The sequence below is a fragment of the Suncus etruscus genome, chromosome 16 (genome assembly GCF_024139225.1).
Source record: "Suncus etruscus isolate mSunEtr1 chromosome 16, mSunEtr1.pri.cur, whole genome shotgun sequence".
In the NCBI taxonomy this organism is placed as follows: domain Eukaryota; kingdom Metazoa; phylum Chordata; class Mammalia; order Eulipotyphla; family Soricidae; genus Suncus; species Suncus etruscus.
Window position 1 is genome coordinate 6,018,417 of NC_064863.1, and position 27,677 is coordinate 6,046,093.

The 27,677-nt window shown below is 44.6% G+C and overlaps 2 protein-coding genes across 3 annotated transcripts in view; one reads left to right on the forward strand and one right to left on the reverse strand.

Annotated features, from left to right (window-relative positions):
- Window positions 1-3,530: 3,530 nt before the first annotated feature.
- EMC4 (ER membrane protein complex subunit 4) lies at window positions 3,531-5,440 on the forward strand. Its single transcript, XM_049789812.1, has 3 exons — window positions 3,531-3,900; window positions 4,242-4,402; window positions 5,157-5,440. The coding sequence occupies exons 1-3, from the start codon at window positions 3,546-3,548 to the stop codon at window positions 5,190-5,192; spliced, it is 552 nt and encodes a 183-aa protein (XP_049645769.1). The 5' UTR covers window positions 3,531-3,545; the 3' UTR covers window positions 5,193-5,440.
- A 3,953-nt stretch (window positions 5,441-9,393) lies between these two features.
- The window catches only part of LOC126032082 (solute carrier family 12 member 6), a 155,595-nt gene continuing 137,311 nt past the window's right edge, over window positions 9,394-27,677 (reverse strand). The window contains exons 19-23 of one of the 2 annotated variants that reach the window (XM_049789787.1): window positions 17,865-17,996; window positions 15,564-15,671; window positions 14,990-15,174; window positions 12,811-12,944; window positions 9,394-10,164 (exon numbers count right to left, since the gene is read on the reverse strand). In XM_049789787.1, coding sequence (XP_049645744.1) covers window positions 10,073-10,164; window positions 12,811-12,944; window positions 14,990-15,174; window positions 15,564-15,671; window positions 17,865-17,996 — 651 coding nt within the window. In that variant the 3' untranslated portion in view covers window positions 9,394-10,072. The remainder of the gene's footprint in view (window positions 10,165-12,810; window positions 12,945-14,989; window positions 15,175-15,563; window positions 15,672-17,864; window positions 17,997-27,677) is intronic. The other variant, XM_049789788.1, reaches the window with a different exon arrangement.

The window sequence follows — 27,677 nt, forward strand, 5'->3', positions numbered from 1 at the left end:
GAAAGATAGTATAGAAAGTAAGTTTTTTTTTTTTTTTGGGGGGGGGGCGGCAGAGAGATAGCACACTTGTAAGGCTTTTGCCTTAGATGCAGAAAGACAATGGTTCAAATCCCGGCATCCCATATGGTGTCGTCCCCCCCCCCCCGTTCCCCCCCCCCCGTCCCCCCCCCCCCGAGCCTGCCAGGAGCGATTTCTGAGCATGGATCCAGAAATAACCCCTGTGCGCTGCCGGGTGTGACCCAAAAAAACCCTCAAAAAACAAAAACAAATAAAGAAAGTAAGGTTTTTGCCTTGCATATGGCTGACCTGAGTTCAATCCCCAGAAATACATGATGGGCTTGAATACCACCGTGGGTGGCCCAGGTAATCTGCACTGAAGGCTGTGCAGCACTGCATGTTTGGGTCCTAGAAATGAACCACTACCTGTTGGATTGAGAAATGCAGTGGGTTTCCCAGGCACCATCTAGGAGGCACAGAAACCAGTAACCAAGACACCAGGCCAGAGAAACAGTACAGGAGTTAAGGTGCTTGCCTTGCCTTGTTTTCTGTGTCAGATGGTCCCTTGAGCCTGCTAGAAGTGACTCCTTAGTGCAGGAGAAAACTCTGAGTATTGTGGGGTATGAATCATGCCACAAAAAAGGTATAATAAAAATTAGTGCAAAATAAAGTATATAATAAATACCTTGAAGGTTCATTCAAATACTTGATATAAAGACATGCTTAGCTCACTTTCAAGATAGCTGAAACAAATCACCAGAGTAAGTCCAGAAAAAACCAGCTTGAAGAAACAGGTTAGGCCACCAGTAATATATCATTATGACTCATGTCCTGGTTGTCATTTTTATCCTTTAACGTAATCTGGGAAGAGGTATTCCTCCAGGTTTCCAAAGAAAGTGCTCGACTGGGAACTTATTAAAGTGTGAGTAATTGTACTGCAGCCCTGCAGAAATGGAGAGAGAAAGAGAGAGAATGAGAGAGATTTTCACTTCTGATAGGGGAATAGCATGACACTGTAAAGCTATGCACTAGAAAAATTTAAGTAGTGTAATCTTCATTGAAATGATGATGAGCTCAATCAAGAGCTAGCAAGACAGGATGCTGGATCTTTTCCCCAAATCTTCACTCTAGGGGTTTGACAAATGCAGAGGGACAAAAGGTTAAAATATTCTTTTTATGAAACCATCGCTGACACGAATATACAGCATGATAGATAAATGGGTATGACTTGGTTCTTTTCAGAAGGCAGTAATGATGGAAGGGTTAAATGACATAAATCTGCAATGGAAACCCATTTTTCTTTTTTTATTTTTTTGTTTTTGTTTTTGGGCCACACCCGTTTGACGCTCAGGGGTTACTCCTGGCTATGTGCTCAGAAATCGCCCCTGGCTTGGGGGGACCATATGGGACGCCGGGGGATCGAACCGCGGTCCTTCCTTGGCTAGCGCTTGCAAGGCAGACACCTTACCTCCAGCGCCACCTACCTGGCCCCGGAAACCCATTTTTCTGAAGCTGCCAAAAGACGGGTGTTTTTAGAGCACACTTGGGGAACTGGTTGGACCAGAGTAGGGAGCTGAATAAAACTATTATGAAGACATTACTAAATGGTATAGACCAAAAACTAAAGACATGTCTATAAAAAAGCCTTTTTACTTTTTACAGGGATTAATTCCTGCAAGTCTGGTTACTTGAAAACAAATGGTTTTAAGTTTTGATGAAAACATAAGCTCTCAGAAGAGAATATCCTAAAGTATTTGAAGCAGGAACATGGAAAGTTAGATTAAAAAATGAAACAAAATGAAACAGAAACAAAAGAATTAACACCAGCCCTAAGATCAACAAAGCCACATCAGTCGTTTAATACCTGTGATATAGCTAGGGCATAGAACATTTGCCCTTCATGTGTGAGGTCTTGGATTCCATTCCAGGCATCACAGACCAAACTCAAACAAACCAAATAACCAAATAAATCTAATACTGTCTTGGTAACACAAGCAGCTGAGAAATGACTCTTGGGCACAGAGCTGTAAGTAGTCCTTTGAACCACTAGGCATGACACAAACTGATCCCAACCCACACAGAAACAACAACAACAATACCCAAAAATTCTAAAAGTCCTTCTGTGTTTATATTTTGAGTTTTTCCATAAATATACACAGTATAATAAGCAAAAAATATTAGTAATGCATATTAGGGCCAAAGAAAGAGCACAGAGATTAAGGCACTTTTCTTGTCTAATGTTCAATCCCTAGAATCACACGCGGTACCTTGTGCACTGCCAGGTGTGGCCCCCAAATATATCTTAGGATCTAGGAAAGAGTATAGTGGTTATGGTACACGGACTCAGCTTTCATTCCCAGCATCACATGGTCCCCTGGAGCACTGCCAGGTGCAATCCTGAGATCCCAACCATTGTTTGGGTGACACGTAGCTCTAGGCATCACAGGATCAAATCAACACAGCATTCGCTGCCCTGCCTGAACCATCTGCCTGTTAGCTGAAAATCACAAGGAGTGGGACACCCCCAGATTTCTGAGCATTGTTTGGAAGTACTCTCGAATACAAAATTTGAGGAAAACATTTTAGAATTAGAAGGTGACCAGAGATTTTCTACATTCATTGCCCCTCCCATTGTTTTCTAAATTTGGGCCACACTTGGCAATTCTCAGGGCAGAGATCACTCCTGCAGGGACTCAGGGGAGCATATATGGTGACAGGGATCCAAGCCAAGTCTTCTCTGTGCAAGGCAAGAGCCTTACAAGAACGTGACCTCTTTGCCCACCCACCCCAACATATTCTATGGAACATTCTTCCTCTTTTGTTTGATTTTGTTGTGGAGCCTCTCCGAATGGTGCTCAGGGGGCTATTGTTGAATTATTTCTGGTAGGCTTGGAAGTAACGGGAATGTGAATAAGATACTTGGGATTGAACCCAGGGTGGCCATTTGCTCTAGCCCTTATGGAACATTTATCTAATTCTAACCTAACATTGTTAAGGTAGAAAACGATAATTCTGTAAGCCCCTCTTCCTTAGATTATTCAGAGGCTGTAATCAAGCATCAGATTGGTTAAAGGGTGAAAAAATGAATATTTCCTTCCTCCCTTCCTCCCTTCCTTCCTCCCTTCCTTCCTTCCTTCCTTCCTTCCTTCCTTCCTTCCTTCCTTCCTTCCTTCCTTCCTTCCTTCCTTCCTTCCTTCCTTCCGTCCTTCCTTCCTTCCTTCCTCCCTTCCTTCCTCCCCTCCCTTCTCTCTTTTTCTTCTTTAAAAAATTTTTAATAATCATTTCCTCTAATTCAATATATAAAATATCTTTCTTTTTCTTCTTTTCCCTCTTTCCTCCTTCCCTGTCTCCCAAGGCCCGGCCCCAACGCCCAACTCGGAAGTGACGTCCTACTCGCGCGCCCACTTCCGGCGCGCCCGTGACGTCGCCCTCGCGCGCCGGAAGCGGGCGGCTCGGAGCTGCCGCTCGACTCGGAGCTGCGGCTCGACGCGGCGGCCGGTGCGTCTCCTCGAAGGGAAGGCCCGCCGCGGCCGAGCGGCGCGGGCGGCATGGCGGCGCAGGGCAGCCTGGTGGCCAACCGGGGCCGGCGCTTCAAGTGGGCCATCGAGCTGAGCGCGCCCGGGGGCGGCAGCAGGGGCCGCAGCGAGCGGGGCGGCGGGCAGGGGGACTCGCTGTGCCCGGTGGGCTACCTGGACAAGCAGGTGCCCGACACGAGCGTGCAGGAGACGGACCGCATCCTGGTGGAGAAGCGCTGCTGGGACATCGCGCTGGGCCCGCTCAAGCAGATCCCCATGAACCTCTTCATCATGTACATGGCGGGCAACACCATCTCCATCTTCCCCACCATGATGGTGTGCATGATGGCGTGGCGGCCCATCCAGGCGCTCATGGCCATCTCGGCCAGTACGTACTGGAGTGTGGAGAGAGGCAGTTCTCAGCCCCTGCACGTCCGGGCAGCGGTTCTGGGCTCCCGGCCGGGGGAGGGTGTGCGGGTGCTGGTGGTCGGGTGGTAGCACGGGTGGGGGGACGGACGGTGCCTGGTCACCTGCCGTGCCCCTCTCCTCTATTCTCTCTCCTCATTCAATGCCTTTTGGGGAGGGGGACTCGTCTGCTGTTGCTCAGTCGTTGCTCCTGGAGGGAGGGCTGGCACATTCTGCTGTGTGTAAGGCAGATGCCCTCCTCTCCTCTCCTCTCAGCCCCTATTTGCTAGATTCTGACATTTGTTTTGACATTTCCCACTACAGCTTTCAAGATGCTCGAGAGTTCAAGCCAGAAGTTCCTCCAGGGCTTGGTGTATCTGATTGGGAACCTCCTGGGTCTTGCGCTGGCTGTTTATAAGTGCCAGTCCATGGGGCTCTTGCCCACGCACGCATCGGATTGGTTAGCCTTCATTGAGCCTCCTGAGGTAAGGCCCAAGTAACCTTGATACCATGCAATGGTGGGGGATGAAGAGTGGTTTTAGAACTCGTTTCTTTCTTTGCGGACTACAGTAGGTAGGTAGTTGGTAGTTAGGGCTACTCTCAGCCTGGGCAAGTGAAGATTGAACCCAGTGCTTCAGCATTACAGCACATTTCTTTTGGGGGAGGCAGAGTTAGGGCCACATCTGGTGGTGCTCAAGGCTTACTCCTGGTGGGTCCGCATGGGGTGCTGGGATTGAACCCAGGTTGGCTGTGTGCTGGGCTGGCCCACTTCCTCCCCACTCCTTACATTCTGGATTACATCTAGCAGTACTCAGGAATCATTGCTGGCAGGGGCCGGAGAGACAGCACAGTGGTAAGACGTTTGCCTTGCACGCAGCCGGTACAGGACAGGTAGTGGTTCGAATATTTGGTGTCCCATGCCTACCAGGAGCAATTTCTGAGCGCAGAGCCACCAGGAATAACCCGAGTGCCGCTGGGTGTGTGCCCGCCCCCCCCCCTTGAAAAAAAAATTCCTTGTAGAAAAGGGGGACCGTATGGAACCATATGGGAACCCAGGTCAACGCTTGCAAGGAAAGCACCTTACTGAGCTCTCTCAAGCCCCTATAGCTAATTTTTTAGACTAATGATTAGGACTTTGGGAGATATTTTGTTTGAAGGATAAATATAGAGCTTGTGATTATTAATCAGTTGAGAAGACCATTTTCAAAGTAATTCACAATTTACTTTTTCTTATTTCAGAGGATGGAATTCAGTGGCGGAGGGTTATTGTTATAAGAAAGCAGCATCTGGTGCTTCCAGACTCTCACTTAGAATCTTTATGCTCAGTAGCTCCTCAGCTACTTACATTCATACTGACGCCGAAAAGAATCAGAAGTCCTCTTTCGTCGTTTTGGAGACAAATCCCAGTGATACAACAAACAAAACTGTTAGGACTGCCTTTGACTGAAAATAATGTAGAAAACTTTATTTATGTGTCTAGTACAGAGCAAAACAACAAATAAAACCGTAACTATGTAAACAAAGGAACATTTGCTGCTTAATCAAGAAACAGCAACAATCTTTCAATAAATTAAATGGTCAAGAACAACGCTTCAAAAAAGTTGTTCCAGTTTCCCTTAAATCTATTTCCTTAATATTTTATTTCTATTTAATAGAAGCTGGAACATACAAAATTTCTGCGGGAGACACCTGTGGAGACGCAAGAAACCAATGCTGGATTCATATTATACATGATGAAAAATAAGCTAGATCTCCCCATAAAGCACACTAACGTACTTACAGTGTAGTTGCTACTTTAATATCCGCAATAATGATTTTTAAACACGAGTGGGGGAATGAGAACTGGTGGGATGAATGGGGCCACAGAAATCAGCGGCAATGGAAGATAGAGGTGCGGTCTTCCCCTAACAACAGGAGCTTGGCACCTGTCAATTAGATGCCAAAACCCTAATATCAGCTTTTAGTAGCTATCAAGGAAGAAGGCCAGCAGTTGGGAGTGTTTCTACTGTCATTACCTGTCCCAGTAAGTCATACATAGTTAAGACAAAAGCTGGATCTTACTCAGAAGGCAGGAGGAAGTCTTTCTCTTCCTTCCTGAAACACAAAGCCCCTTCCCCTAAGGTGCATTCTCATCAAGTTTTCAGTATTGCTTTATTGCAGTGATTAAAACAGACAAGACACTAAAGACAGACAACATAAGAACACATAAATATGAAATGCTCTAGACTGAGATGGGTTAATTCTGGCCTAAGGGGCCGGAGCAATAGCACAGCAGTAGGGCATTTGCCTTGCACACGGCCAACACAGGACAAACCCCAGTTCGATTCCCGGCATCCCATATGGTTCCCCCGAGCCTGCCAAGAACAATTTCTAAGCAAAGAGCCAGGAGTGTAGCCCCTGAGTGCTGCTGGGTGTGACCCAATGCCTGCCCCCTCCCCAAAAGTTACGGCTTAATAACCATTTTCCCATGTAACAGTGATTTTTTTGTCTTTTAGGTCCTAAAACAATTTGACCAGTTATCTTAGATTCTTACAAATTGCCAACCACAGAAAGATCTCCACCTCTAAAATCTTACTTTCCAATACATCTATAATCTATACAGCTATGGATCTATCTAGTTGTGTAATCTATCTTCAGCTGTATAGATAAAACTTTGGCTGGAGTGTATATATGTAAATGTGGAAGCTCCTGGGTATGCTAACTTTTAAGAGATCTTCAATATCTTGGGTTTTAGAAATCTGTCCCTCTATTGCTAAGCTCAACTAAGCAGTCTTGCCATGAAAGCTGTACAGTGCTTCTGCTCTTTGCAAAAACACGCAAGAAAAAACTTAGATCTTGTCTGCTTTGTTTACCCCAAATAGGCCTGAAGATTGAAAGAGCAGAAGGTACGAATAAAAAATATCCATTTCTTATCCCACCCATACTTTATTTTTTCTGTAGAAAATAATTAAATTTATCTTGGGGGGGGGAGAGAAGTAGGGAGGGAGAAGAGAGGAAAATAATTAAATTTCTTAAAGCCATGTTGTAGAGTTTTTTTTTTTTGTTTGTTTGGTCTTTTTTGTCTCTAATGAATACCTGGCTGGCTCCTAGGTCAACTTGCTCCATATAGCCTATTGACTAATTATTATAAGAGACTTTAGGGCTGGAGCGGTGGTGCTAGAGGTAAGGCTGCCTTGCCCGCGCTAGCCTAGGATGGACCTCGGTTCTATCCCCTGGCGCCCCATATGGTCCCCCAAGCTAGGAGCGATTTTTTGAGCACATAGTCAAGAGTAAAGGCGTCACCTGAGCGTCACCAAAAACAAACAAAAGAGACAATCATTAGTAAAGTAAGATTCAAATGAAGGTATAGGGGCCAGAGCGATGGTGCAGCAGCAGAGTGTTTGCCTTGTACACGCCGACCCAGGATGGACCACGGCTCGATCACCGGGTATCCCACATGATCCCCCAAGCCAGGAGCGATTTCTGAGCACATAGCCAGGAGTAACCCCTGAGCATCACCGGGTGTGCCCCCCCCAAAAAAAAAGAACCAAAAACAAATGAAGGTATAAATTCAGATGAGTTTCTCTACCCATCTTACAAAGATTCTACATATCTGAAATTACAACTCAGCTACACAGCAGTTTTTCTGTTTTAACTCCAGGTGTTATATGATCAATAAATTGCAGCCAGAGTACTTGAGGGCTCGCTGCCAACTGGCGGTGCGCCATTCTCTAGTGCCTGGCCGGACCCCCACCGTCTGACCCCAACTCTGCCGCTCAGAATCTGCAACCACGAAGAGCCAGGCGCTATGCCTAGGACGGTGCTCTTGAAAGCTGCACGACTGTCAACGACTGCGCAAGCGAAAGCCGCGGCAGTTGTTCAGGCTGCGGCACTTAGAAAACACAGCATCAGACTCGGCGAAGAGGACGACGTCCTTAGCAAGGGCCACGGCCAGCACCTCCAGAGCTGTGTCGCGGGTGGCTGAGGCGGAGTCCGCCACTGCGACCGCAGCGAAAAATGAGAAGCCGGCCCGGAACTAGCATCGCTCCAACCCAACAAACAGCCAACCCCCCCCCCCCCCACAAGTAACATAGAAGAAAAATTGGGGGCCGGAGATACACACAGCACAGCTCGGAGAGATAGCTCAGCGGCGTTTGCCTTGCAAGCAGCCGATCCAGGGCCTAAGGTGATTGGTTCGAATCCAGGCGTCCCATATGGTCCCCCATGCCTGCCAGGAGCGATTTCTGAGCAGACAGCCAGGAGTAATCCCTGAGCACCGCCGGGTGTGCCCCCCCCCCCAAAAAAAAATTGCAAAGCTAAATTTGCACCAAGTATCCTTGGCACAGTTAGTGCTTTCTTAAAAACAAACCAGTAGAAAACTGGTGGAACTATCTGTAATCAGAATGAATAATAAAATTATAAAGAAAAAAATGCCCATACTCTGGGTATTCATCTGAAGGCCTCCAGTTTTCACTATGGCTTTAGAAATGAGTAGAGATTCCCAACTCCCTGGTGGTTCCAATTACCAATTCATGTGAACACCTACCCCCCTCTGAACCAGATTTCTTTTTCTTTCTTTCTTTTTTTTATTTTTGGGTCACACCCAGCAGCGCTCGGGGTCACTCCTGACTCTACACTCAGAAATCGTCCCTGGCAGGCACGGGGGACCATATGGGATGCCGGGATTCGAACTACCATCCTTCTGGAGGCAAGGCAAACACCTTACCTCCAGGTTATCTCTCCGGCCCCCTGAACCAAATTTCTTTTTTTTTTTTTTTTTTTTTTTGTGGTTTTTGGGTCACACCCGGCAGTGCTCAGGGGTTATTCCTGGCTCCAGGCTCAGAAATTGCTCCTGGCAGGCACGGGAGGACCATATATGGGACGCCGGGATTCGAACCGATGACCTCCTGCATGAGAGGCAAACGCCTTACCTCCATGCTATCTCTCCGGCCCCTGAACCAAATTTCTTAAAGAAGTTTCTTGATCAAGTCATTCCCACTTTAGTAGAGTAGGTATTCAGAGTAGCAGTTCTTTAGTTTTGGCACTGAAAAGAATATGGCTCTAGAATTTCAATTAAATTACTGGATCCCTCCCCTCCCCCCACTTTATATGATGCTCCAGATCTGAGGATCTGAGGTTCAGTGCAATATTTTGCACATGTAAGACTGAAAACATTTACCACCAAGAAAACAGTCCAAAACTTTAGGGAAGAATTTTTAAACAATATTCTTAGTATAGCCTGATTTCACCCTCTCTTAAGGAGAAACTATTGGCCAATGTTTATCACATCTTCATTTCCTGGATAATGGTTTGCATATTTTACTCATGTGCTAGAACTTCAGATTATTTTAGTAAATCTTGTAGTCTGGCCACCTGAAAAAGAACCGCAAATAATTTTTACTACGTCTTTAAAAAACAATTTCCATTATAAAACTGCACATAATACTCAATTACAGATTGAGCTTTGATAGACAGCCGGAAGACGTACCAACAGTACTCATGTATTAAACCTGATATTTGGGGGAAATTTTCTTTTGGAGGAAGTAGAGGCTGCAGGCATGCTGCAGTTGTGTACATTTAGAGCCATAATGTAACATAAGATTCCCAAAGAGCACAGGCTCTCCTGAGATTAGCTAACAAGGTTACATTTCGGCATGCTGCAAGTTCTCTCCACAAAGATTCTGGGTGCCCAGACACTTAGCCATGAATTCTTTTTCTTTTGTATGATACGGCCATGTCTCAGGCTGCTAGGCCAACTGTGTCATTAAACCATGACCAAAGAGACAGCTTTAATATTGGATGTGTAACTTGGTTTTTTGTGTCCAGTTCCATTTCTAGCATCCCTTTCGCCCATTCATTTGACTGGTTTAGCTTTTTATTCCAGCTGCTTCAACTGGTATAGACATGGCTTTTAGATTTAAGGACCCTTCTGGTGTTAAGGGAATACTTGTTTCTTCTTTAAGAACAGCAGACTAGATATGGAAGCAAAGAACAGAGATCTGTTTGCACTTTGCAACAAATACTTGAAGCTCAGCTGTCAAAAGTTTAGTGAGTTCATGGATATGTACAAAACGCAGGCCTCTCGCTGATGGAGAGGTGGTAAAGAGCTGCAGTTCCATGAAGAATGGATGCCTTTCACAAAAAACTGAAGCCAAGCAGTGTCATTCAGGAGTAGATTATGAGTAAATGGTAATCACTTCACTGCCACCACCTCGGACAAGTAGGACTCGCTCTAGTCCCTCGGTGAGCACTTCTAGGAACTCCATATCTTCAACTTTTGTCAAGGAGACAAATTATGCAAAAGATTACAACTGGGCATCATGGGGGGCTAGGAGGGTAGTATAGCTGTTACGGCATTTGACTTGAATTGGCCAACCTGGGTTTAATCCCCAACACACCATACGGTTCCTTGAGCCCATCTAGAAGTGATCCCTGAATGAAGAGCCAGAGTATGGCCCTAGGTATGCCCCAAAACAAAACAAAGCAACTGGATATCATGAATCTTTTTTTTCTGATTGCAGAGCTGCAAAATTAACCTGCTCATTTTAATTAATAACTATTTAGAGGGGCCGGGCGGTGGTGCTGGAGGTAAGGTGCCTGCCTTGCCTGCGCTAGCCTAGGACGGACCGCGGTTCGATCCCCCGGCGTCCCATATGGTCCCCCAAGAAGCCAGGAGCAACTTCTGAGCGCATAGCCAGGAGTAACCCCTGAGCGTCACAGGGTGTGGCCCAAAAACCAAAAAAAAAAAAAAAAAAAAAAATAACTATTTAGAAATAGACAAGTCTGAATTTTGGATTCAACCTAACCTTTCTTCGTAAGTAATCCAGGAACTTGTCCTTTTGTAGATGACTCTTTACCATCTGTTAGATTGTTACCCTAAGGACTATTATTAATACTACATTAGATATTTCCCTTATTATTTTTTCCAGTTTTTTGGGGTCACACTTGGCAGCGCTCAAGAGTTACTCCTGGCTCTGTGCTCAGAAATTGCTCCTGACAGGCTTGGGGAACCATATGGGATGCTGGGATTTGAACTGGAGTCCCCTGTGTTGACCACATGCCCTACTGCTGTACTATCACTCTGATCCCATTTTCCCCATTACTGAAAAAGGAGGAATCCCACAGTAATACTGTTACTATGTTAAAGTAAGTTCAGAAGAGAAAAAAAGTCCTAATAGGTTAGTTTATAAGATTCTTACAGATGCCTGCTGTGGCCGGGGATGAAGCTCAGTGGTAGAGCACTGCCTGAGCCCTGGGGTCAATCCCTATTGTCACACACTTCATGCTTGCGCCAATGTCTAATGTACCCGCCTTGCAAATAGGAGGCTCTAGTTAGATTGCTAGTTACTGCCTGTGTGTGCCAAGTGCAATCCTAACAGCTATACAGTTTGTGTCTGGCTGCAAGCGATTTCTGACTGCACAAATTTCTGGTTGTAATTTTCCATGCTGTGTCTATGAAGATCAAAACTAGTAAGATGGATGAGTAGCATGGCTAGGAGTGTTAACCCCTGGCAAGCAAGTGAATACCAGTTAACACTGAGGGAAATAAAGGGAGAAAGCTATTCTTATTGGGGGGGGGGGAGTGATAGTACACACGGTAGAGGATTCGCCATTAAACACAGCTTACCTGGATTCAGATTCAAGCATCCCATATGCTTTCCTGAGCACTGCCAGAAGTAATTCTGGCGTGCAGAGCCAAGAGTAACCCCTGAGCACCAACAGGTGTGGCCCACCCCCTAGCCCCAAAAAGGTTTCTTATAGAGAGCAAAGATCATTTATTTTGACAACACTCAGGTGACCATGCCATGCAGTGCCAGGAATAAAATTTGGGCTCCCACATCAAAGCATGGGCTCCAGCATTCTGAGCTCTCTTGCTAGCCCATTATTCTTAGCATCCTAGGGATTGAGCTCAGTGTGTTAAACATGGAAGAAAGTGCTTTACTGCTGAGCTACATACTGACTAGAACCCAAATTTTTTCTTCTTTCTTTTTTGGTGGGTTGGAGGTGGGGTCAGAGGTTTTGACACATCTAGCAATACTCAGGGCTTCCTCTTGGCTTTGTACTCATGGATCACTCCTAGTGGTGCTCAGGACTGAACCAGGTTTGGTGCATGCAAGGCACACAGGCCAAGTAATTTCTAAATGAATCCATTCAATGCATTTTTTTTTTAGCAGTTCTTTCAACCTTTTTACTTATTGGTACTGGTAAGTGAGGGCCAATCTATACTACTGCATTGCAGAGGAAGTCCCATAAAAAATCCTGTATTCAGAGATATGAGAATAAGAATCCTTACCTCCCTTATTTCTCCCCAAAGGAAGCTATCTCAACTTTCATTTCTCCAACCTTACTCCCTTCCTCCCCCTCAAAAAAAAGACTTTGCAAAGTAAGAAGAACAGTCAACTTCACATGTAAAGGAGAATATAATTCTCACCTCTACAAAAGGAGACTAAACCCTGACCAGAGATGGCTAAATGGATGAAAGCATTCACAAGACCTGGGTCCTCTCAGCACCCTCAAAGAGTAACCACTGAGCACTGAGGTTGGAGTAGCCCTGTGCAAAGCAAAGTGTGGCTTAAAAATAAACCAACAAAAAAACAATCCTCCCCCACCCAGACAAGGAGACTGATTTCAAGAATTTACTATAAGACTTTTCATGGTGTGTGGGGGGACTATTCCCTACTTTGCGCTCAAGGATTGCTTCCTGCAATGTTCAGGGGATGAGATAGCTCTGGGGACTGAATCTAAGCCTCCTGAATGCTTTCCACGTGAGCAACCTATTTTTTTTATACCAGCCTGTTCGTGAAAATTTATACCTAACACCAAGTTTTCCTTTAAAGGACAATGATATTAGCCAATGGTCTTAAGAAATAGGTTAAGAAAATTCTAATGGCAGTTCCACACTTAAAAAAGATACAGTTTTCATCACCCTCAGGGTTTCGGGGTGGCCCTGGCATATTCAACAAAACCAACTTTGCTTCATGGGACTTGTTAACTATAACTTCATTGAGCTTCACTGCTGTATGCATCCGCCTTACATTGGAATGGTCTCTGTGTGAAGGAAAACAAAAGAAAGTTGAAATGAGGCAATAAAATAACTGAGCATATATAATCAACCTTAGAGAACAATTTTTTTTTTTTTAAGTTTTTGGGTCATACCTGGCAATGTCTGATGCTTAGGTGTTACTACTAGAGGTTTAAGGAACATATGGGATGCCAGAACAAAACCCAAGCCAGTCAATTGCAATGCCTTCCTTACCTGTTGTATTCTCTCTTCACCCTCCACCCTTTAGACTTTTTTCCCCCACACCCGGTGACACTCAGGAATTATTACAGGCAGGGTCCGGAAATTATATGGGATGTCAGAGATCGAATCTGGGTTGACTGCATGCAAGGCAAATGCTCTACTTCACTGTGCTATTCCTCCTGCCCAACCTTTAGAAATTTGAGAGATTTTTTTTTTAAACAAATGAATTGTCAATTCTGTTTATTTATTTTCGGTTTTTGGGTTACACCTGGAAGCGCTCAGGGGTTACTTCTGGCTGTGCTTTCAGAAATCGCTCCTGGTAGGCACAAGGGACCATATGGAATGCTGGGATTCAAACCATTATCCATCCTGGATCTGCTGTATGCAAGCAAACGGCCTATTGCTGTGCTATCTCTCTGGCCCCTTGAGAGAGATTTTTGACTTTTTGTTTTCAGTTTGGGAATCACTCCCAGCAGTGCTCAGGAGTAGCTCCTAGCAGTACTTCGGGGGGATCATATGGGATGCCAGAGATTGATCCTATGATAGCCACTTGCAAGATAAGTGCCCTACCTGCTGTACTATGACTCCAGCCCCAGAGATTTTTTTAAAATGTTTTATTTATTTATTTATTTATTTTTGGGCCACACCTTTTGACACTCAGGAGTTACTCCTAGCTATGCGCTCAGAAATTGCTCCTGTCTTGGGACCATATGGGATACCGGGGATTGAACCCAGGTCCGTCCTGGGTCAGTCGCATGCATGGCACAAGCCCTACCGCTGTGTTATCACTCTGGCCCCAGCCCCAGAGATTTTTGACTATGAATAATGAAAAAAAAAAAGATTTCTTTAAGATATTAATATTTTCAGGGGCTGGAGCGGTGGCACAAGCTGTAGGACGCCTGCCTTGCATGTGCTAGCCTAGGACGGACTGCGGTTGGATCTCCCGGTATCCCATATGATCCCCCAAGCCAGGAGTGATTTCTGAGCGCACAGCCAGGAGTAACCCCTGAGCGTCACTGGGTGTGACCCCCCCCAAAAAATAACAAATAAATAAATATTTTAAGGGGCTGGAACAAGCATAGCAAGTAGGGCATTTACCTTGAAAGGGGTGACCTGGGTTTGACATACAGCAGCCTTGAGCACCACCAGGATAATTTCTGAGTGCAGGGCCAGGTGTAACCCCCAAGAGCCATCTGGTCTAGCCTAAAAATAACCCTTAATATTTTCTATTTTCTTATTCTACATTCTCTCATTTTATATTAGGAAAACATTCTGGAGAGAAAAAGGGGGGCATACACGCAGAGACATACTACAGTGGGTTTGAGAATTTGTCTTGCACACAGATGACCTGGGTTCAATTCCCGCACCCATGTGGTCCCTTAGGCTCACCAGGAGTGATCCCTCAACAGTCAGGAGTAAGCTCTGAGCAGCATCGAATGTGACTCAAAAACAAAAATTTAGGGGCCCGGAGAGATAGCACAGCAGCGTTTGCCTTGCAAGCAGCCGATCCAGGACCAAAGGTGGTTGGTTCGAATCCCGGTGTCCCATATGGTCCCCCGTGCCTGCCAGGAGCTATTTCTGAGCAGACAGCCAGGAGTAACCCCTGAGTACCGCCGGGTGTGACCCAAAAACCAAAAAAAAAAAAACAAAAACAAAACAAAAACCAAAAAAACAAAACAAAAATTTAGATTGTGTATGGTATTAACTGGTAACAATATGGAATGGAAAGTAACAGACACAAGACTGGATTTACCACAAAATGAGGAACAAAATCCAGTTCTCTATTAAGACAAAGTGACATCTATGACACTATGTTCTGTGATAACCTTGTGTGAGTTGGGAAACTTACGGACGCATGTTTAGAAGGTCCTGAAATCCTTCCATTGACTTGGCCTTTTGCGCTCGGGATGCCATGTACTTGTCTTTTGTCCAAGTCATATGCACCTTCTCCTGATAAGTCTCTGTCTCTTCATCCTCATCTGAACCAATGCTTGTCAATCGGAGCATAGAGTTCCGGTCTTTCACCAACTGTGCCTGAGGAATGCCCAAGATGGTCATGAGTACCTGCAATTTTCCTTGAGTTATTTTGAAAAAAATTATGGGTTATACTGGAATAGGTGATTAGGTGAAATTTTCTCATCTTTTTTTATTATTTATTTTTATTTTTGTGGTTTTTGGGTCACACCCGGCAGTGCTCAGGGGTTATTCCTGGCTCCAGGCTCAGAAATTGCTCCTGGGAGGCACAGGGGACCATCTGGGATGCCGGGATTCGAACCGATGACCTCCTGCATGAAAGGCAAACGCCTTACCACCATGCTATTTCTCCGGCCCCAATTTTCTCATCTTCTGAGAGCAATAAAATTTCACCCCCTTCAGTGACAGGCTTCCCAGGGCCAGGACTAGATCAATGCAGCAGGGCTTACCTCTCTATCTCGCTCTGTTTTGGAAAGTCGCATGTGCCGAAGCATCTGGGATCTTTGCTCCATCATCAGGGTACGCTCATAAGTATAAGCTGATATATCACTGTCATGCTGTCAGATGAGAGTAGTGGGTAATGAGAAAAGACAAAAGAACCATATATTTTCGTTTCTATTCACTAAGACAAACCAGAGAAAGTACCATAATACAAACGTAAAAGTCACTCCCATTTTTATCAATGAATTGTGACTTGTATATGCTTTCCTTTTCTTTTATAATCTTTACTTAGTTACCATAAAATTGCAATTATTCATGACTGATTTCAGACATAAATTGTTCAACACTGATCGTTTCACCAGTGTCCACTTCCCTCCACTAATTCCTCTGACCCAACCTGGCCTCCCAGCCACTAGTCTGACTCTAGCAGGGACACTTTTATTTTAATATATGTCAGCTTTTACACTGTGGTTTACAGTACTGTTGTCGATGGGGTTTCACACGTAACACCTTGCCACTTTTCAGGACCACCTCTTCCTTACTTTTTTTTTTTGTTTGTTTGGTTTTTGGGCCACACCCGGCAGTGCTCAGGGGTTATTCCTGGCTGTCTGCTAAGAAATAGCTCCTGGCAGGCACAGGGGACCATATGGGACACCGGGATTTGAACCAACCACCTTTGGTCCTGGATCGGCTGCTTGCAAGGCAAACACCGCTGTGCTATCTCTCCGGGCCCTCTTCCTTCTACCAAAGTCATTGCCTGCTTCCTATTCTTTCCCCACCCCTCAGGTGGCACGTTTCCTACTGAATACCGGATCTCATGTTCTTTGTTCTGTCTTTGGACATGCATTATTCCACACTTATATCACTATTTTTTTGAGGGGGTACACCCAGAAGTACTCTGGGTTACTCCCAATGCTCTGAATTTAGCAATTACTCTTGGGGTTTTCAGGGGCCAGATGGGATTCTAGGGATTGAACCAGGATTGGCCATGTACAAAAAATACCCTACCCATTGATTGTACTATCGCTCTGGCCCCTACGTTTCTTTTTTTTTGGGGGGGGTGTCATACCCGGTGACGCTCAGGAGTTACTCCTGGCTATGCGCTCAGAAATCGCTCCTGGCTTGGAGGACCATATGGGATGCCGGGGATCGAACCAAGATCCTTCCTGGATCAGTCATGTGCAAGGCAAATGCTCTACCACTGTGCTACTGTGCCACACCCCCATACGTTTCTTTTAGACATAATGCACAAATTTAATAGCTGAAGATGAAAATCACTAGTAAAAGTGTATAACTTGTGTGTATGAGACCTGGTTTTTATCCTTACCACTGTAAAACCCTATACAAAACATACACACAACCACACACAAATACAAAATATCCCACAAAACAAAAACTAAACCTTAGGTGTCTTTACTGCCATAGGCCAAAGAGATATTACAGGAGTTAAAGTACTAGCTTTGCACACTGCCTGCCCTAGTGTCAGCTCAGGCAACATACATGGATCCCCTGAACACTGTTGTGAGTGAGCCCTGATAACCATAAGATCTGACCCAAAACCAAGAAATTTCCAAGTAATAAATTATATGTAATTTTAGTATGACTATGAATTAAATTAAATAAATAATAATTAGATAGTATTAGGAAAGACTCAAGCAGAAACATAGGCTATATAACAAAAGCAATAAAAAAAAATAAAGGAGCTGGTACATCACGTAAGGTGCTTGCCTTGCATGCACCCAGCCCAGGTTTGATCCCCGGCATCCCAAATGGTCCCCCGAGCACTGCTGGATGTGACAACAAAACTAATATGCATCACATAAACATTATATATATATATGTATACATATACATATATATATGTTTATATATATATATAAATATATATATATATGGTTTTTTTTTTTTTTGTTTTTGGGTCACACCCAGCCATGCTCAAGGGTTACACTCCTGGCTCTATGCTCAGAAATCACAGGCTCAAGGGATGCTGGGACTCGAACACTGTCTGTTTCTCCAGCCCCATATATTCATCTAGATCAATCTACTGGGGCTAGAAATAGAGTGGAGCAAGCAGGGCACTTGCCTTGTAGGAGCTGACCTCATTTCAATCCCCAGCACCCCTTATAGTTCCCCTCAAACCTTTCAGGAGTGATCCCTGAGAGCCAGGAGTAAGATCCAAAACAAACAAAAAAAAAAAAGAGAAGCAGATCAGTATGTCACAGTTTTGTTGGAACGAAAGAACAATTGCCCCAAACTAACAAGGTTCTAGGAAGATAGGCTAGAAGATCTCAAATTCCACTTTTTCTCACCATCTCCACCACTTCCACCTCTGCCTCAATGCGCAGGTGATACAAGAAAGTCGCCAGGTCCTTCTTCATCTGAATACTATTGTCTTCTAATTGGGCCACAGTGAAGATTCGTATACTGCATTTTCGCCATACCTGAAAACATAACGAACACCGACAATTAGATACAAGAAGGCAAAAAAAGAGTAAACTTCCTAATACACAAAGCACTTTTGCTCAGAATAGCCTTGCTATTAGAAACAAGAACTGCGGGCCCGGAGAGATAGCACAGCGGCGTTTGCCTTGCAAGCAGCCGATCCAGGACCAAAGGTGGTTGGTTCGAATCCCGGTGTCCCATAGGGTCCCCCGTGCCTGCCAGGAGCTATTTCTGAGCAGACAGCCAGGAGTAACCCCTGAGCACTGCCGGGTGTGGCCCAAAAACCAAAAACCAAAAAAAAAAAAAAAAAAAAAGAAACAAGAACTGCCAGGCTCCTCCACTCTGTTCCCAACAGTCCACAATGAGTTCAGCAGTCAGACTAGGTGCTTGTCCAGTGACAGCAGGGTCCCAAAGATGGGAAGCTGGCTAAGAGCCTCAGAAGGCAGCTGTCACCCCACGGTGCCTGCCATCTGGACCCTAATTTATCATAGTCTGCCACCTCTGCTGAGAAGTGGGATAGTTAAGCTTTTAAAAGAGCCTTTTCTGGTTTTACTGAAGAAAAAAAGAAGAAACAAGGTACTTGTTTCAGCTTCCTGCTTGTAAATTATGGGACAGTCATATAACTAAGTATCTTGTAAAAGTAAACTTTTAAAGAAATAACAAAAACACACTGTGATGGAGAAAGCTCATTCGGTGGGCTGAGTGCATATTTTGTATACAGGAGATCTGGGTTCTATTCCTGTCACCCCTAGGACCCACTCCCAGGCAGAGAGCTTCCTAAGATCCTAGGAATAGCCCCAAAGATACAAAACCAAAGAGCTCCCTAGATAATATATATTTAATACATATTAATTTCAGCTGGATTTTCTCTCTCTCTCTCCTTCTCTCTCTCTTCTCTCTCCTCTCTCTCCTCTCTCTCTCTTTCTTTCTTTCTTTCTTTCTTTCTTTCTTTCTTTCTTTCTTTCTTTCTTTCCTTTCTTTCTTTCTTTCTTTCTCTTCTTTCTATCTTTCTTTTTGTTTTTTTGGGTCACACCTGGTACCACTCAGGGGTTACTTCTGGCTCTATGCTCAGAAATTGCTTCTGGCAGGCTCGGGGGACCATATGGGATGCCAGGATTTGAACCACCATCCTTCTGCATGCAAGGCAAATGTTTTACCTCTATGCTATCTCTCCAGCCCCAGATTTTCTTTTTTCTTATCAATATTCTATCTAAATGACACTGTTCAAAGTTAAGCTACTGCTTTATTAGGCAAAAGTTTAAGCCATGTTAAGTACAATTTTAAAGTGGTCTAATATAAGAAAAATGGTAATATGAAAACAAATGGCACACAATACAATAAACAACACCAGAGGATTTATGTGTATGACAGATAAACAAATATACTTAGTTTTTTAGTTAGTAATCAAAACATGCTGGTTCCTTTTCTTTTTTTTTTTTTTTTTTGATTTTTGGGCCACACCCAGTAATGCTCAGGGGTTACTCCTGGCTATGTGCTCAGAAGTTGCTCCTGGCTTGGGGGACCATATGGGACAGCGGGGGATCGAACCTCGGTCCGTCCAAGGCTAGCGCAGGCAAGGCAGGCACCTTACCTTTAGCGCCACCGCCCGGCCCCGCTGGTTCCTTTTCTAAAGACGTGTAAAAGTAGGGACTGAAGAGAGTACAGTAGATCAGCCATTTGCCTTACATTGCCATAAATGCCATAAATGAACATATGGGCCCCTGAGCCCTGCCAGAAGTAACCCCCTGAATGAGAGCCAAAAGAAAGCCTCAAGCACAGCTGAGTGCCTACCCCAAATGTGTACAAATTAAAAAAAACAAACAAACAAACAACTGTTCACACACCACTCATGAGTTTAAAACTGTAATCAAGGGAGAGTCAAGAATAATTCTTGGGGGCCGGAGAGATAGCATGGAGGTAAGGCGTTTGCCTCTCATGCAGAAGGTCATCGGTTTGAATCCCCGGCGTCCCATATGGTCCCCCCCCGTGCTTGCTAGGAGCAACTTCTGAGCATGGAGCCAGGAGTAACCCCTGAGCAACTGCCGGGTAAGACCCAAAAACCAAAAAAAAAAAAAAAAAAAAGAATAATTCTTGGAAACGGAGAGACAGCACAACGGCATTTGCCTTGCAAGCAGCCGATCCAGGACCAAAGGTGGTTGGTTCGAATCCCGGTGTACCATATGGTCCCCTGAGCTTGCCAGGAGCTATTTCTGAACAGACAGCCAGGGGTAACCCCTGAGTACCACCGGGTGTGGCCCATAAACCAAAAACCAAAAAAAAAAAAAAAAGAATTCTTTGGGCCGGAGAGATAGCACAGCAGCTGAGAGGGCATTTGCCTTATATGCGGCCAACCCAGGACAGATAATGGTTCAATTCCTGGCATACCATATGGTCCCCTAAGCCTGCCAGGAGTGATTTCTGAGCGAAAAGCCAGGAGTAACTACTGAGCACCACCGCTGGGTGTGACCCAAAAACCAATTAATAAAAGGAAAAAAAGAAAAATTCTTAACACTTGTTTTTTCGGACATATCATGTGACATTCATAGGCTTATTTCTGATTCTAAACTCCTCGGGGATCACTCCTAGTGAGGGTAGGTCACCATATGTTATGCCAAAGATCAAATACAGGTCGGCTGTGTACAAGGCAAGTGCCCTATGGACTGACTATACTATCTCTCTGACCCTGACAGTAAATCTAAGCCCCAACACTCAAAGGAAGAATGAGTCGAGTGAGCCAGGGCTGAATGGGAGAATTTTTTGGTTTTTTGGGCCACACCCTTTTTGACGCTCAGGGGTTACTCCTGGCTAAGCGCTCAGAAATTGCCCCTGGCTTGGGGGGGACCATATGGGATGCTGGGGGATCGAACCCGCGGTCCCTTCCTTGGCTAGCGCTTGCAAGGCAGACACCTTACTTCTTGCGCCACCTCTCCGGTCCCTGAATGGGAGAATTTTTAAAAAGTTGCCTAAAGTACCTTGTGCTGCTTGAGCAGGAATGGCAACAGCATGAGCATCCCCCCCGTCATGCACAATCCACCACACATCAATGTTGCCCTCAGAAAACTGTTCCACGTTGCTGGGAAAGAAGGAAATGTTCTTAGCCACGAGCAAGGCAAGGTGGGCAGCAGTTGTCACTCGAACTGTGCCTAGGAGAAAAACAAGTAAAAACGAATTAGAATAAGCAGAGCAGATCTTTCAGATGACCCTACTTACTGCATATTAGAAAGTAATAGAATTAATAGTTATTCACATTTCTTTGAGCTAGGTATCTACTTTACATAGCAGGATAGACCTCATGTAATAATGAATTAAAACTGCTAACAGAATTAACCTGAGAACTATGAATCTGGGAGATTGTAAGAAGGTCAATATAGGCAACTACAAATAAAAATATTTCATTTCAGGGGCTGGAGTGGTAAAGCAAGCAGTAAGGCATCTGTCTTGCCCATGCTAGCCTAGGACAAGCAGTGGTTCCATGCCCCAGCGTCCCATATGGTCCTCCAAGCCAGGAGTGATTTTCTGAGCGCATAGCCAGGACCCGGGTGTGGCCCAAAAACCAAAAAAAAAAAAAAAAAAAAAATCATTTCAGGGGTTGGAGCGTTGGCGCAGTGGTAGGGGGCGCAGGAGGTAGGGCGTTTGCTTTACATGTGGTTGACCCAGGATGGACCTCGGTTCAATCCTCCAGCATCCCATATGGTCCTGTGCCAGGAATGATTTCTGAGCGCAGAGCCAAGAATAACCCCTGAGCATCATTACAAAAAAATAAAAATTCGGGCCGGAGAGATAGCATGGAGGTAAGGCATTTGCCTTTCATGCAGGAGGTCATCAGTTCGAATCCCGGCGTCCCATATGGTCCCCCCGTGCCTGCCAGGAGCAATTTCTGAGCCTGGAGCCAGGAATAACCCCTGAGCACTGCCGGGTGTGACCCAAAAAAACCACAAAAAAAAACAAAAAAAGAAAAAAAAAAAAAAAAAAAAATAAAAATTCATTTCAGAGATGATTCCTAACTTAAGATAAATATAATGTTCAGCCGGAGGGGCAATGGCAGAATCAAATAACCAAGATAACTAGGTACTAAAAAGGAGATGCCTTATCAGTAACAGTACTGTAAAGTAGTGCCTAAAAGGAAAAGAAAAAGGATCAAGTGTCTACAATAGAGGCAAGACAGGGACTGGTGACACTGGTAGAAGGAAGTCGATACTGGTGAAGAGGTTGGTGTCAGAACATTGTACACCTGTAAACTCTATCATGATTAACTTTATAACCCCGAAATTGATAGAAACTCAATAAAGAGATTTAGAAAAATTATCAAGGCCAGTAGTTATTGAGTTCTCTTCTCAGACGACAATGCTCCAGCAATAACAGTCTCTTTATGGTCTGAGAGATGAAATGAGTGACAGATTTTAACTATATCCCCTATCTAAACATTCAGAGTAAGATAAGAGCTGTTTTGTACCAATAAAAGTCTTCCAAGCTCGAGCATCTTCACTCTGGCGCCAGCCATTAGGCCCAGCCCATAACCACCGTGTTGTGCTTCATGCCCCCAAGGCCACATGATTGGATGAGGTGGGATATGCCCTCTTTCAGTTTGGTGGCCACCACCAGCTGGCAGAATCCTTTCACCTTCTCTGCTTCCATTAGGTGCTTTATAGTCTGAAAGAGAGAGAACCTCAGCACTGCACTGCTTCAAAACTAAGCCATCAAGCCCATTATTCTGTGTGTATGTGTGTATTCCTCCACTTCCCAAATATTTCTTAAGACTATAGGTCCTATAGAAAAGACACGGTTAGATAGTTTACAGATTGAACACAAAAGGCCTGACCCCTGAGCACTGTCAGCACTGACTCGAGCACAGAGCTAGAAGAAACTCTGAACCACTACCAGGTGTGGCACAACCTCCCCCCTCACAAAAAATGACTCAAGATGGTTAAAATTATTCCAATGAAATTTCTTTTTTTTTTTTTTTTTTTTTTTTTTGGTTTTTGGGCCACACCCGGCGGTGCTCAGGGGTTACTCCTGGATGTCTGCTCAGAAATAGCTGCTGGCAGGCACGGGGGGACCATATGGGACACCGGGATTCGAACCAACCACCTTTGGTCCTGGATCGGCTGCTTGCAAGGCAAACGCCGCTGTGCTATCTCTCCGGGCCCTGATTGAAATTTCTTAATTTTTGTCTTTTTCCTCAATTCACTATAACATACTTAGCTGCCTATCCCTCTATCCTTTCCTCTGCCTTTTTTTTTTTTTTGCAATATAGGGGAAAATTGTTGGTCAGGGAGATAGTTCATAGGGCTAGAGTAGATTATTTCGCATGTTGGAACCCATGGTTCAATCCACAGCACTGTTTTTTCTTTTTTGTGGGGGAGCCACATCTGGCAACGCTCAAGGGTTATTCTGGCTCTGTGCTCAGAAATCGCTCCTGGCTCGGGGGATCATATGGGATGCCAGGGATCGATCCCTCGTCCATCCTGGGTCAGCTACGTGCAAGGCAAATGCCCTAACCGCTGTGTTACCACTCAGGCCCCCAATCCAAAGAACTGTATGGACCATTTTAAGCGCCAGTAGGTGTAGTATAAAAACAAAGTAGTTTTCTTTAAATTCAAGTTCAATAATATTTGTAGTAGGGTAAGATGGGAAGTGAAAAGTGGTGTGTTGGGCCACATCCAGTAATACTCAGGAGTTACTCCTGGCTCTGTGAAAAGGATCACTCCTGGTGGTGCTTAGGGGACCAGATGTGGCACAGGGGACAGGACTGGGGTTGGCTTCATGCAATGAGTCTTAACTTTTTTTTTTTTTTTTTTGGTTTTTGGGCCACACCCCGGCGGTGCTCAGGGTTTACTCCTGGCTGTCTGCTCAGAAATAGCTCCTGGCAGGCACGGGGGACCATATGGGACACCGGGATTCGAACCAACCACCTTTGGTCCTGGATCGGCTGCTTTGCAAGGCAAACGCCGCTGTGCTATCTCTTCGGGTCCGAGTCTTAACTCTTGTACTACTATCTGTTGGGTCTCAATTTTTTTGTTTGTTTTTTTAGCCCAACATCGCAGTAGTACTCAGAGGTTACTCTGTTCTAAGCTCAAAATCACTCCTAGCAGGCTTGCAGGACCATATGGGAAGCTGGTCATCGAACTATGGTCTGCTGCGTGCAAGGCAAATGCCCTACCCACTGTGAGATTGCTGCAGCCCCAACCCAATATTCTTTCTTCTTTGGTTTTTGGGCCACTCCTGGTGACGCTCCAGGGGTTACTCCTAGCTACCATCTCAGAAATTGCCCCTGGCTTGGGGGACCATATGGGACACTGGGGATGGAACAACGGTCTGTCCTAGGTTAGTGTGTGCAAGGAAAAAGCCTTCTGCTGCGCCACCACTCTGGCCCCCAATATTCTTTTTTTGTTTTTGTTTTTGAGTCATCCTGGTGGTGCTCAAGGGTTACTCCTGGCTCTGTGCTCAGAAATCACTCCTGGCAGGCTCAGGGGACTATATAGGATGCCGGGATTTAAAACCACTGCCTGTCCTGGATTGGCTGCATGCAAGGCAAATACCCTAATGCTGTGCTATCTCTCCAGCCCCCCAATATTCTTTTTTTTTTTTGGTTTTTGGGCCCACACACCCGGTGACGCTCAGGGGTCACTCCTGGCCTATGCGCTCAGAAGTTGCTCCTGGCTTGGGGGACCATATGGGACACCGGGGGATCAAACCGCGGTCCGTCCAAGGCTAGCGCAGGCAAGGCAGGCACCTTACCTCTTGCGCCACTGCCCCGGCCCCAACAATATTCTTTCTTAATTGGTCAGGGTGAGTGCATTAGTGTAAACATGATCTCCTTTTTCTTCAGTTTCAGTCATGCTTTGGCTAACATTAGAAATTTAATCAAATGACTCAATTTCACTTTAGAATTATCCCAAGTATAATTTCCTTTTGTTTCTCCCATCTCCTTAAGTACTGGGATAGTTCAGTGGTAATTATTGATAAAACTTTGCTTTTCTTACTTATTCAAGCCAACTAGGGGATATTTAATTTATTCAATGTTTTGTTGGAAAAGGAATTTCCCCAAAGCAAATTAATGATATAAATAATAAAATAAACAAGGTTCTTGCTTTTCTATCCTGTATTGTTGGTGTTTAGCTTGTTATTCTTGTTGTGCTATTGGGAGGATTCACACTGCAGTACTATGGATCACAGTAGTGATGGAGGTCTTGCTGGGACTGAACTAAGGCCTTCATATATGCAAGACCAGGGCTCTACTGCTAAATCAGATCCTTGGGTTCTCAATCCGGTTGTCATATTTTATCATTCTAGACTAGTTTTTCTTCACATTTCTAGTTTTTAATTTTTGTTTCCTTTTTTTGGTTTTGGGCTGAAGCTGCAGAACTCAGGGCTTACTCTTGGCTTATTTCTGGCTCTTTACTATCTCAAACCAGTTTTTAGGATTTTAAAAACATTTCAAAATGAAAACTGGTAAAAATTTCTGAAATGCAACTGAAAAATTTCTCCAAACAAGGACCAGAAAGATAGTATATCAGGTAAGGCACTTGCTTTGCATGTAGCTGGCCCTGGTTCAATACCCCAGCTTTGCATATGCTCCCCCCAAGTCCCACCAAGAGTGTTTTCCTGAGCACAGAGCCAGGAGTATGACCTGAGCCTGGTCACACTTACCATCCAGCTAACCAAAATAAAAAACAAAAATAGTTCTTCAGAAGCCAGAGAGATAGCAGAGCCAGGAGCAAACCCTAAGTGCCAGTGGTGTGGCCCAAAATAAAACAAAATGAAATTTCTTCAAACAATGAGATTAGTTCTCTAACTTTTTTTTTTTTTTTTTTTTTTTTTTTTTTAGTTTTTGGGCCACACCCGGCATTGCTCAGGGGTTACTCCTGGCTGTCCTGCTCAGAAATAGCTCCTGGCAGGCACGGGGGGACCATATGGGGACACCGGATTCGAACCAACCACCTTTGGTCCTGGATCGGCTGCTTGCGAGCAAATGCTGCTGTGCTATCTCTCCGGGCCCTAAGTTCTCTAACTTTTAAGTGAAAAAACAACTATTTTTCTTCAAAGGGCATTTTTAGTATTTCAGCATGCCTATTAGAGAAATGGCAAAGACAGATCAGAAAGAATACAGCAAGTCAATTGTCTTTTTTTTTTTTTTTTTGGTTTTTGGGTCACACCTTGCAGCGCTCAGGGTTACTCCTGGTTTTGTGCTCAGTAGTCGTGTCTGGAAGGCACGGGGGGACCACATGGGATGCTGGGATTTGAACCACCGTCCATCCTGGGTTGGCTGCTTTAAGGCAAACGCCCTACGCTGTGCTATCTCTCTGGCCCCAAACTTAGATCTAAGGTCTGACTTGATTACTTAACATCACAAAATCATAGCTAAATTCCAGTCAGTAAGCCTTACCCTGTTCAGCAGCTAAAGCTTCCCCATAGTTCTCGAGGAAGTTCCCCACAATGACAGAGCCTACAATAGTGAGGCCTTTTCCTGCTTTGAGTTGTGAAGCAAGGTAAGGAGGCGGGGATGCTTGACGTGTAAGTCTTCATCAAGTTTCTAGCAATACAAGTAACTGAGGCCTGGAGAGGTTTGGTGAGAGAAGGGAGAAAATGTTTGGTTTTGGGGAACAGAATGAAAACTTCACCCTTAACTCAGGAGACTTGAATAATATGTTTTGGCAGAAGGGTGAGTACAGAGTTATTCTTGAAAACCGCTCAGTATCAATCTAAAATTGTCATCCTAAAAACTCTCTCTCTCTATATATATATGTATGTATATATAAATGACATAAATTTAGATCACATGAAATAAAAAGAAATAAAAAATTTGGAGTATTCAAAATAAGTCCATTACATGGACTGCTTAAGCAATACTATTTCCTTATCCTGCAATCAATGAAGCAAAAATATCTCTGTGTTAATGATATGCACAAACACACGATGATCTATTGATTTTTTTTTTTTTACCTCCAGTTTTTAGTGTGTGGTGGGTCCTTCCTCTAGATCGAAGAAGAGGCAAAACCGGGGCTGCACTGAGGGACAGTCCACGAATACCCATCACCCCCATTCTTTCTCAGCCTCTGCAGGAAAAGATAAGAAGAACAATGATAATTTAAAACTACAGTTACGCAAAATGTCCTTTTTTTTTTCTGAATCCAAGAGTAACAACGTGTATATAAAATAGAGAAGGTTAACAAGGTGGGGCCGTGAGGAGAGCAGAGTGGTAGGGCGTTTGCCTTGCCCACAGCCAATCCAAGATGGATGGTGGTTCGTAATCTCAGCATCCCATATGGGTCCCCCAAGCCTGGTCAGGACATTTCTGAGTGCGGAGGGCCAGGAGGAACCCCTGAGTGGCACAAAGTGTGACCCAAAATAATTAAAAAAAGGTTACAACGGCATTTAAATAAAATATATGATGCTCTTTACTAACATAATGAGCCCTTTGTAAGTAGGGACAATGATATAATCATCAACAAATGGTACAAAAGGAAGAGTTACTCACTTATTACACATAACTATGCAAACTAATAATGGAAAAGGTTATTGGATTAGAAAATTAAATCTAAACCGAAGTTCAAATTTGAAATTTGTTTTTGGGCCACCTCCAGCAGCGCTCAGGGGTTACTCCAGACCTCTGCACTCTGAAATTGCTCCTGGGTGTTGGAGAGATAGCAAAGCAGAAGGGTGTTTGCCTTGCATGCAGC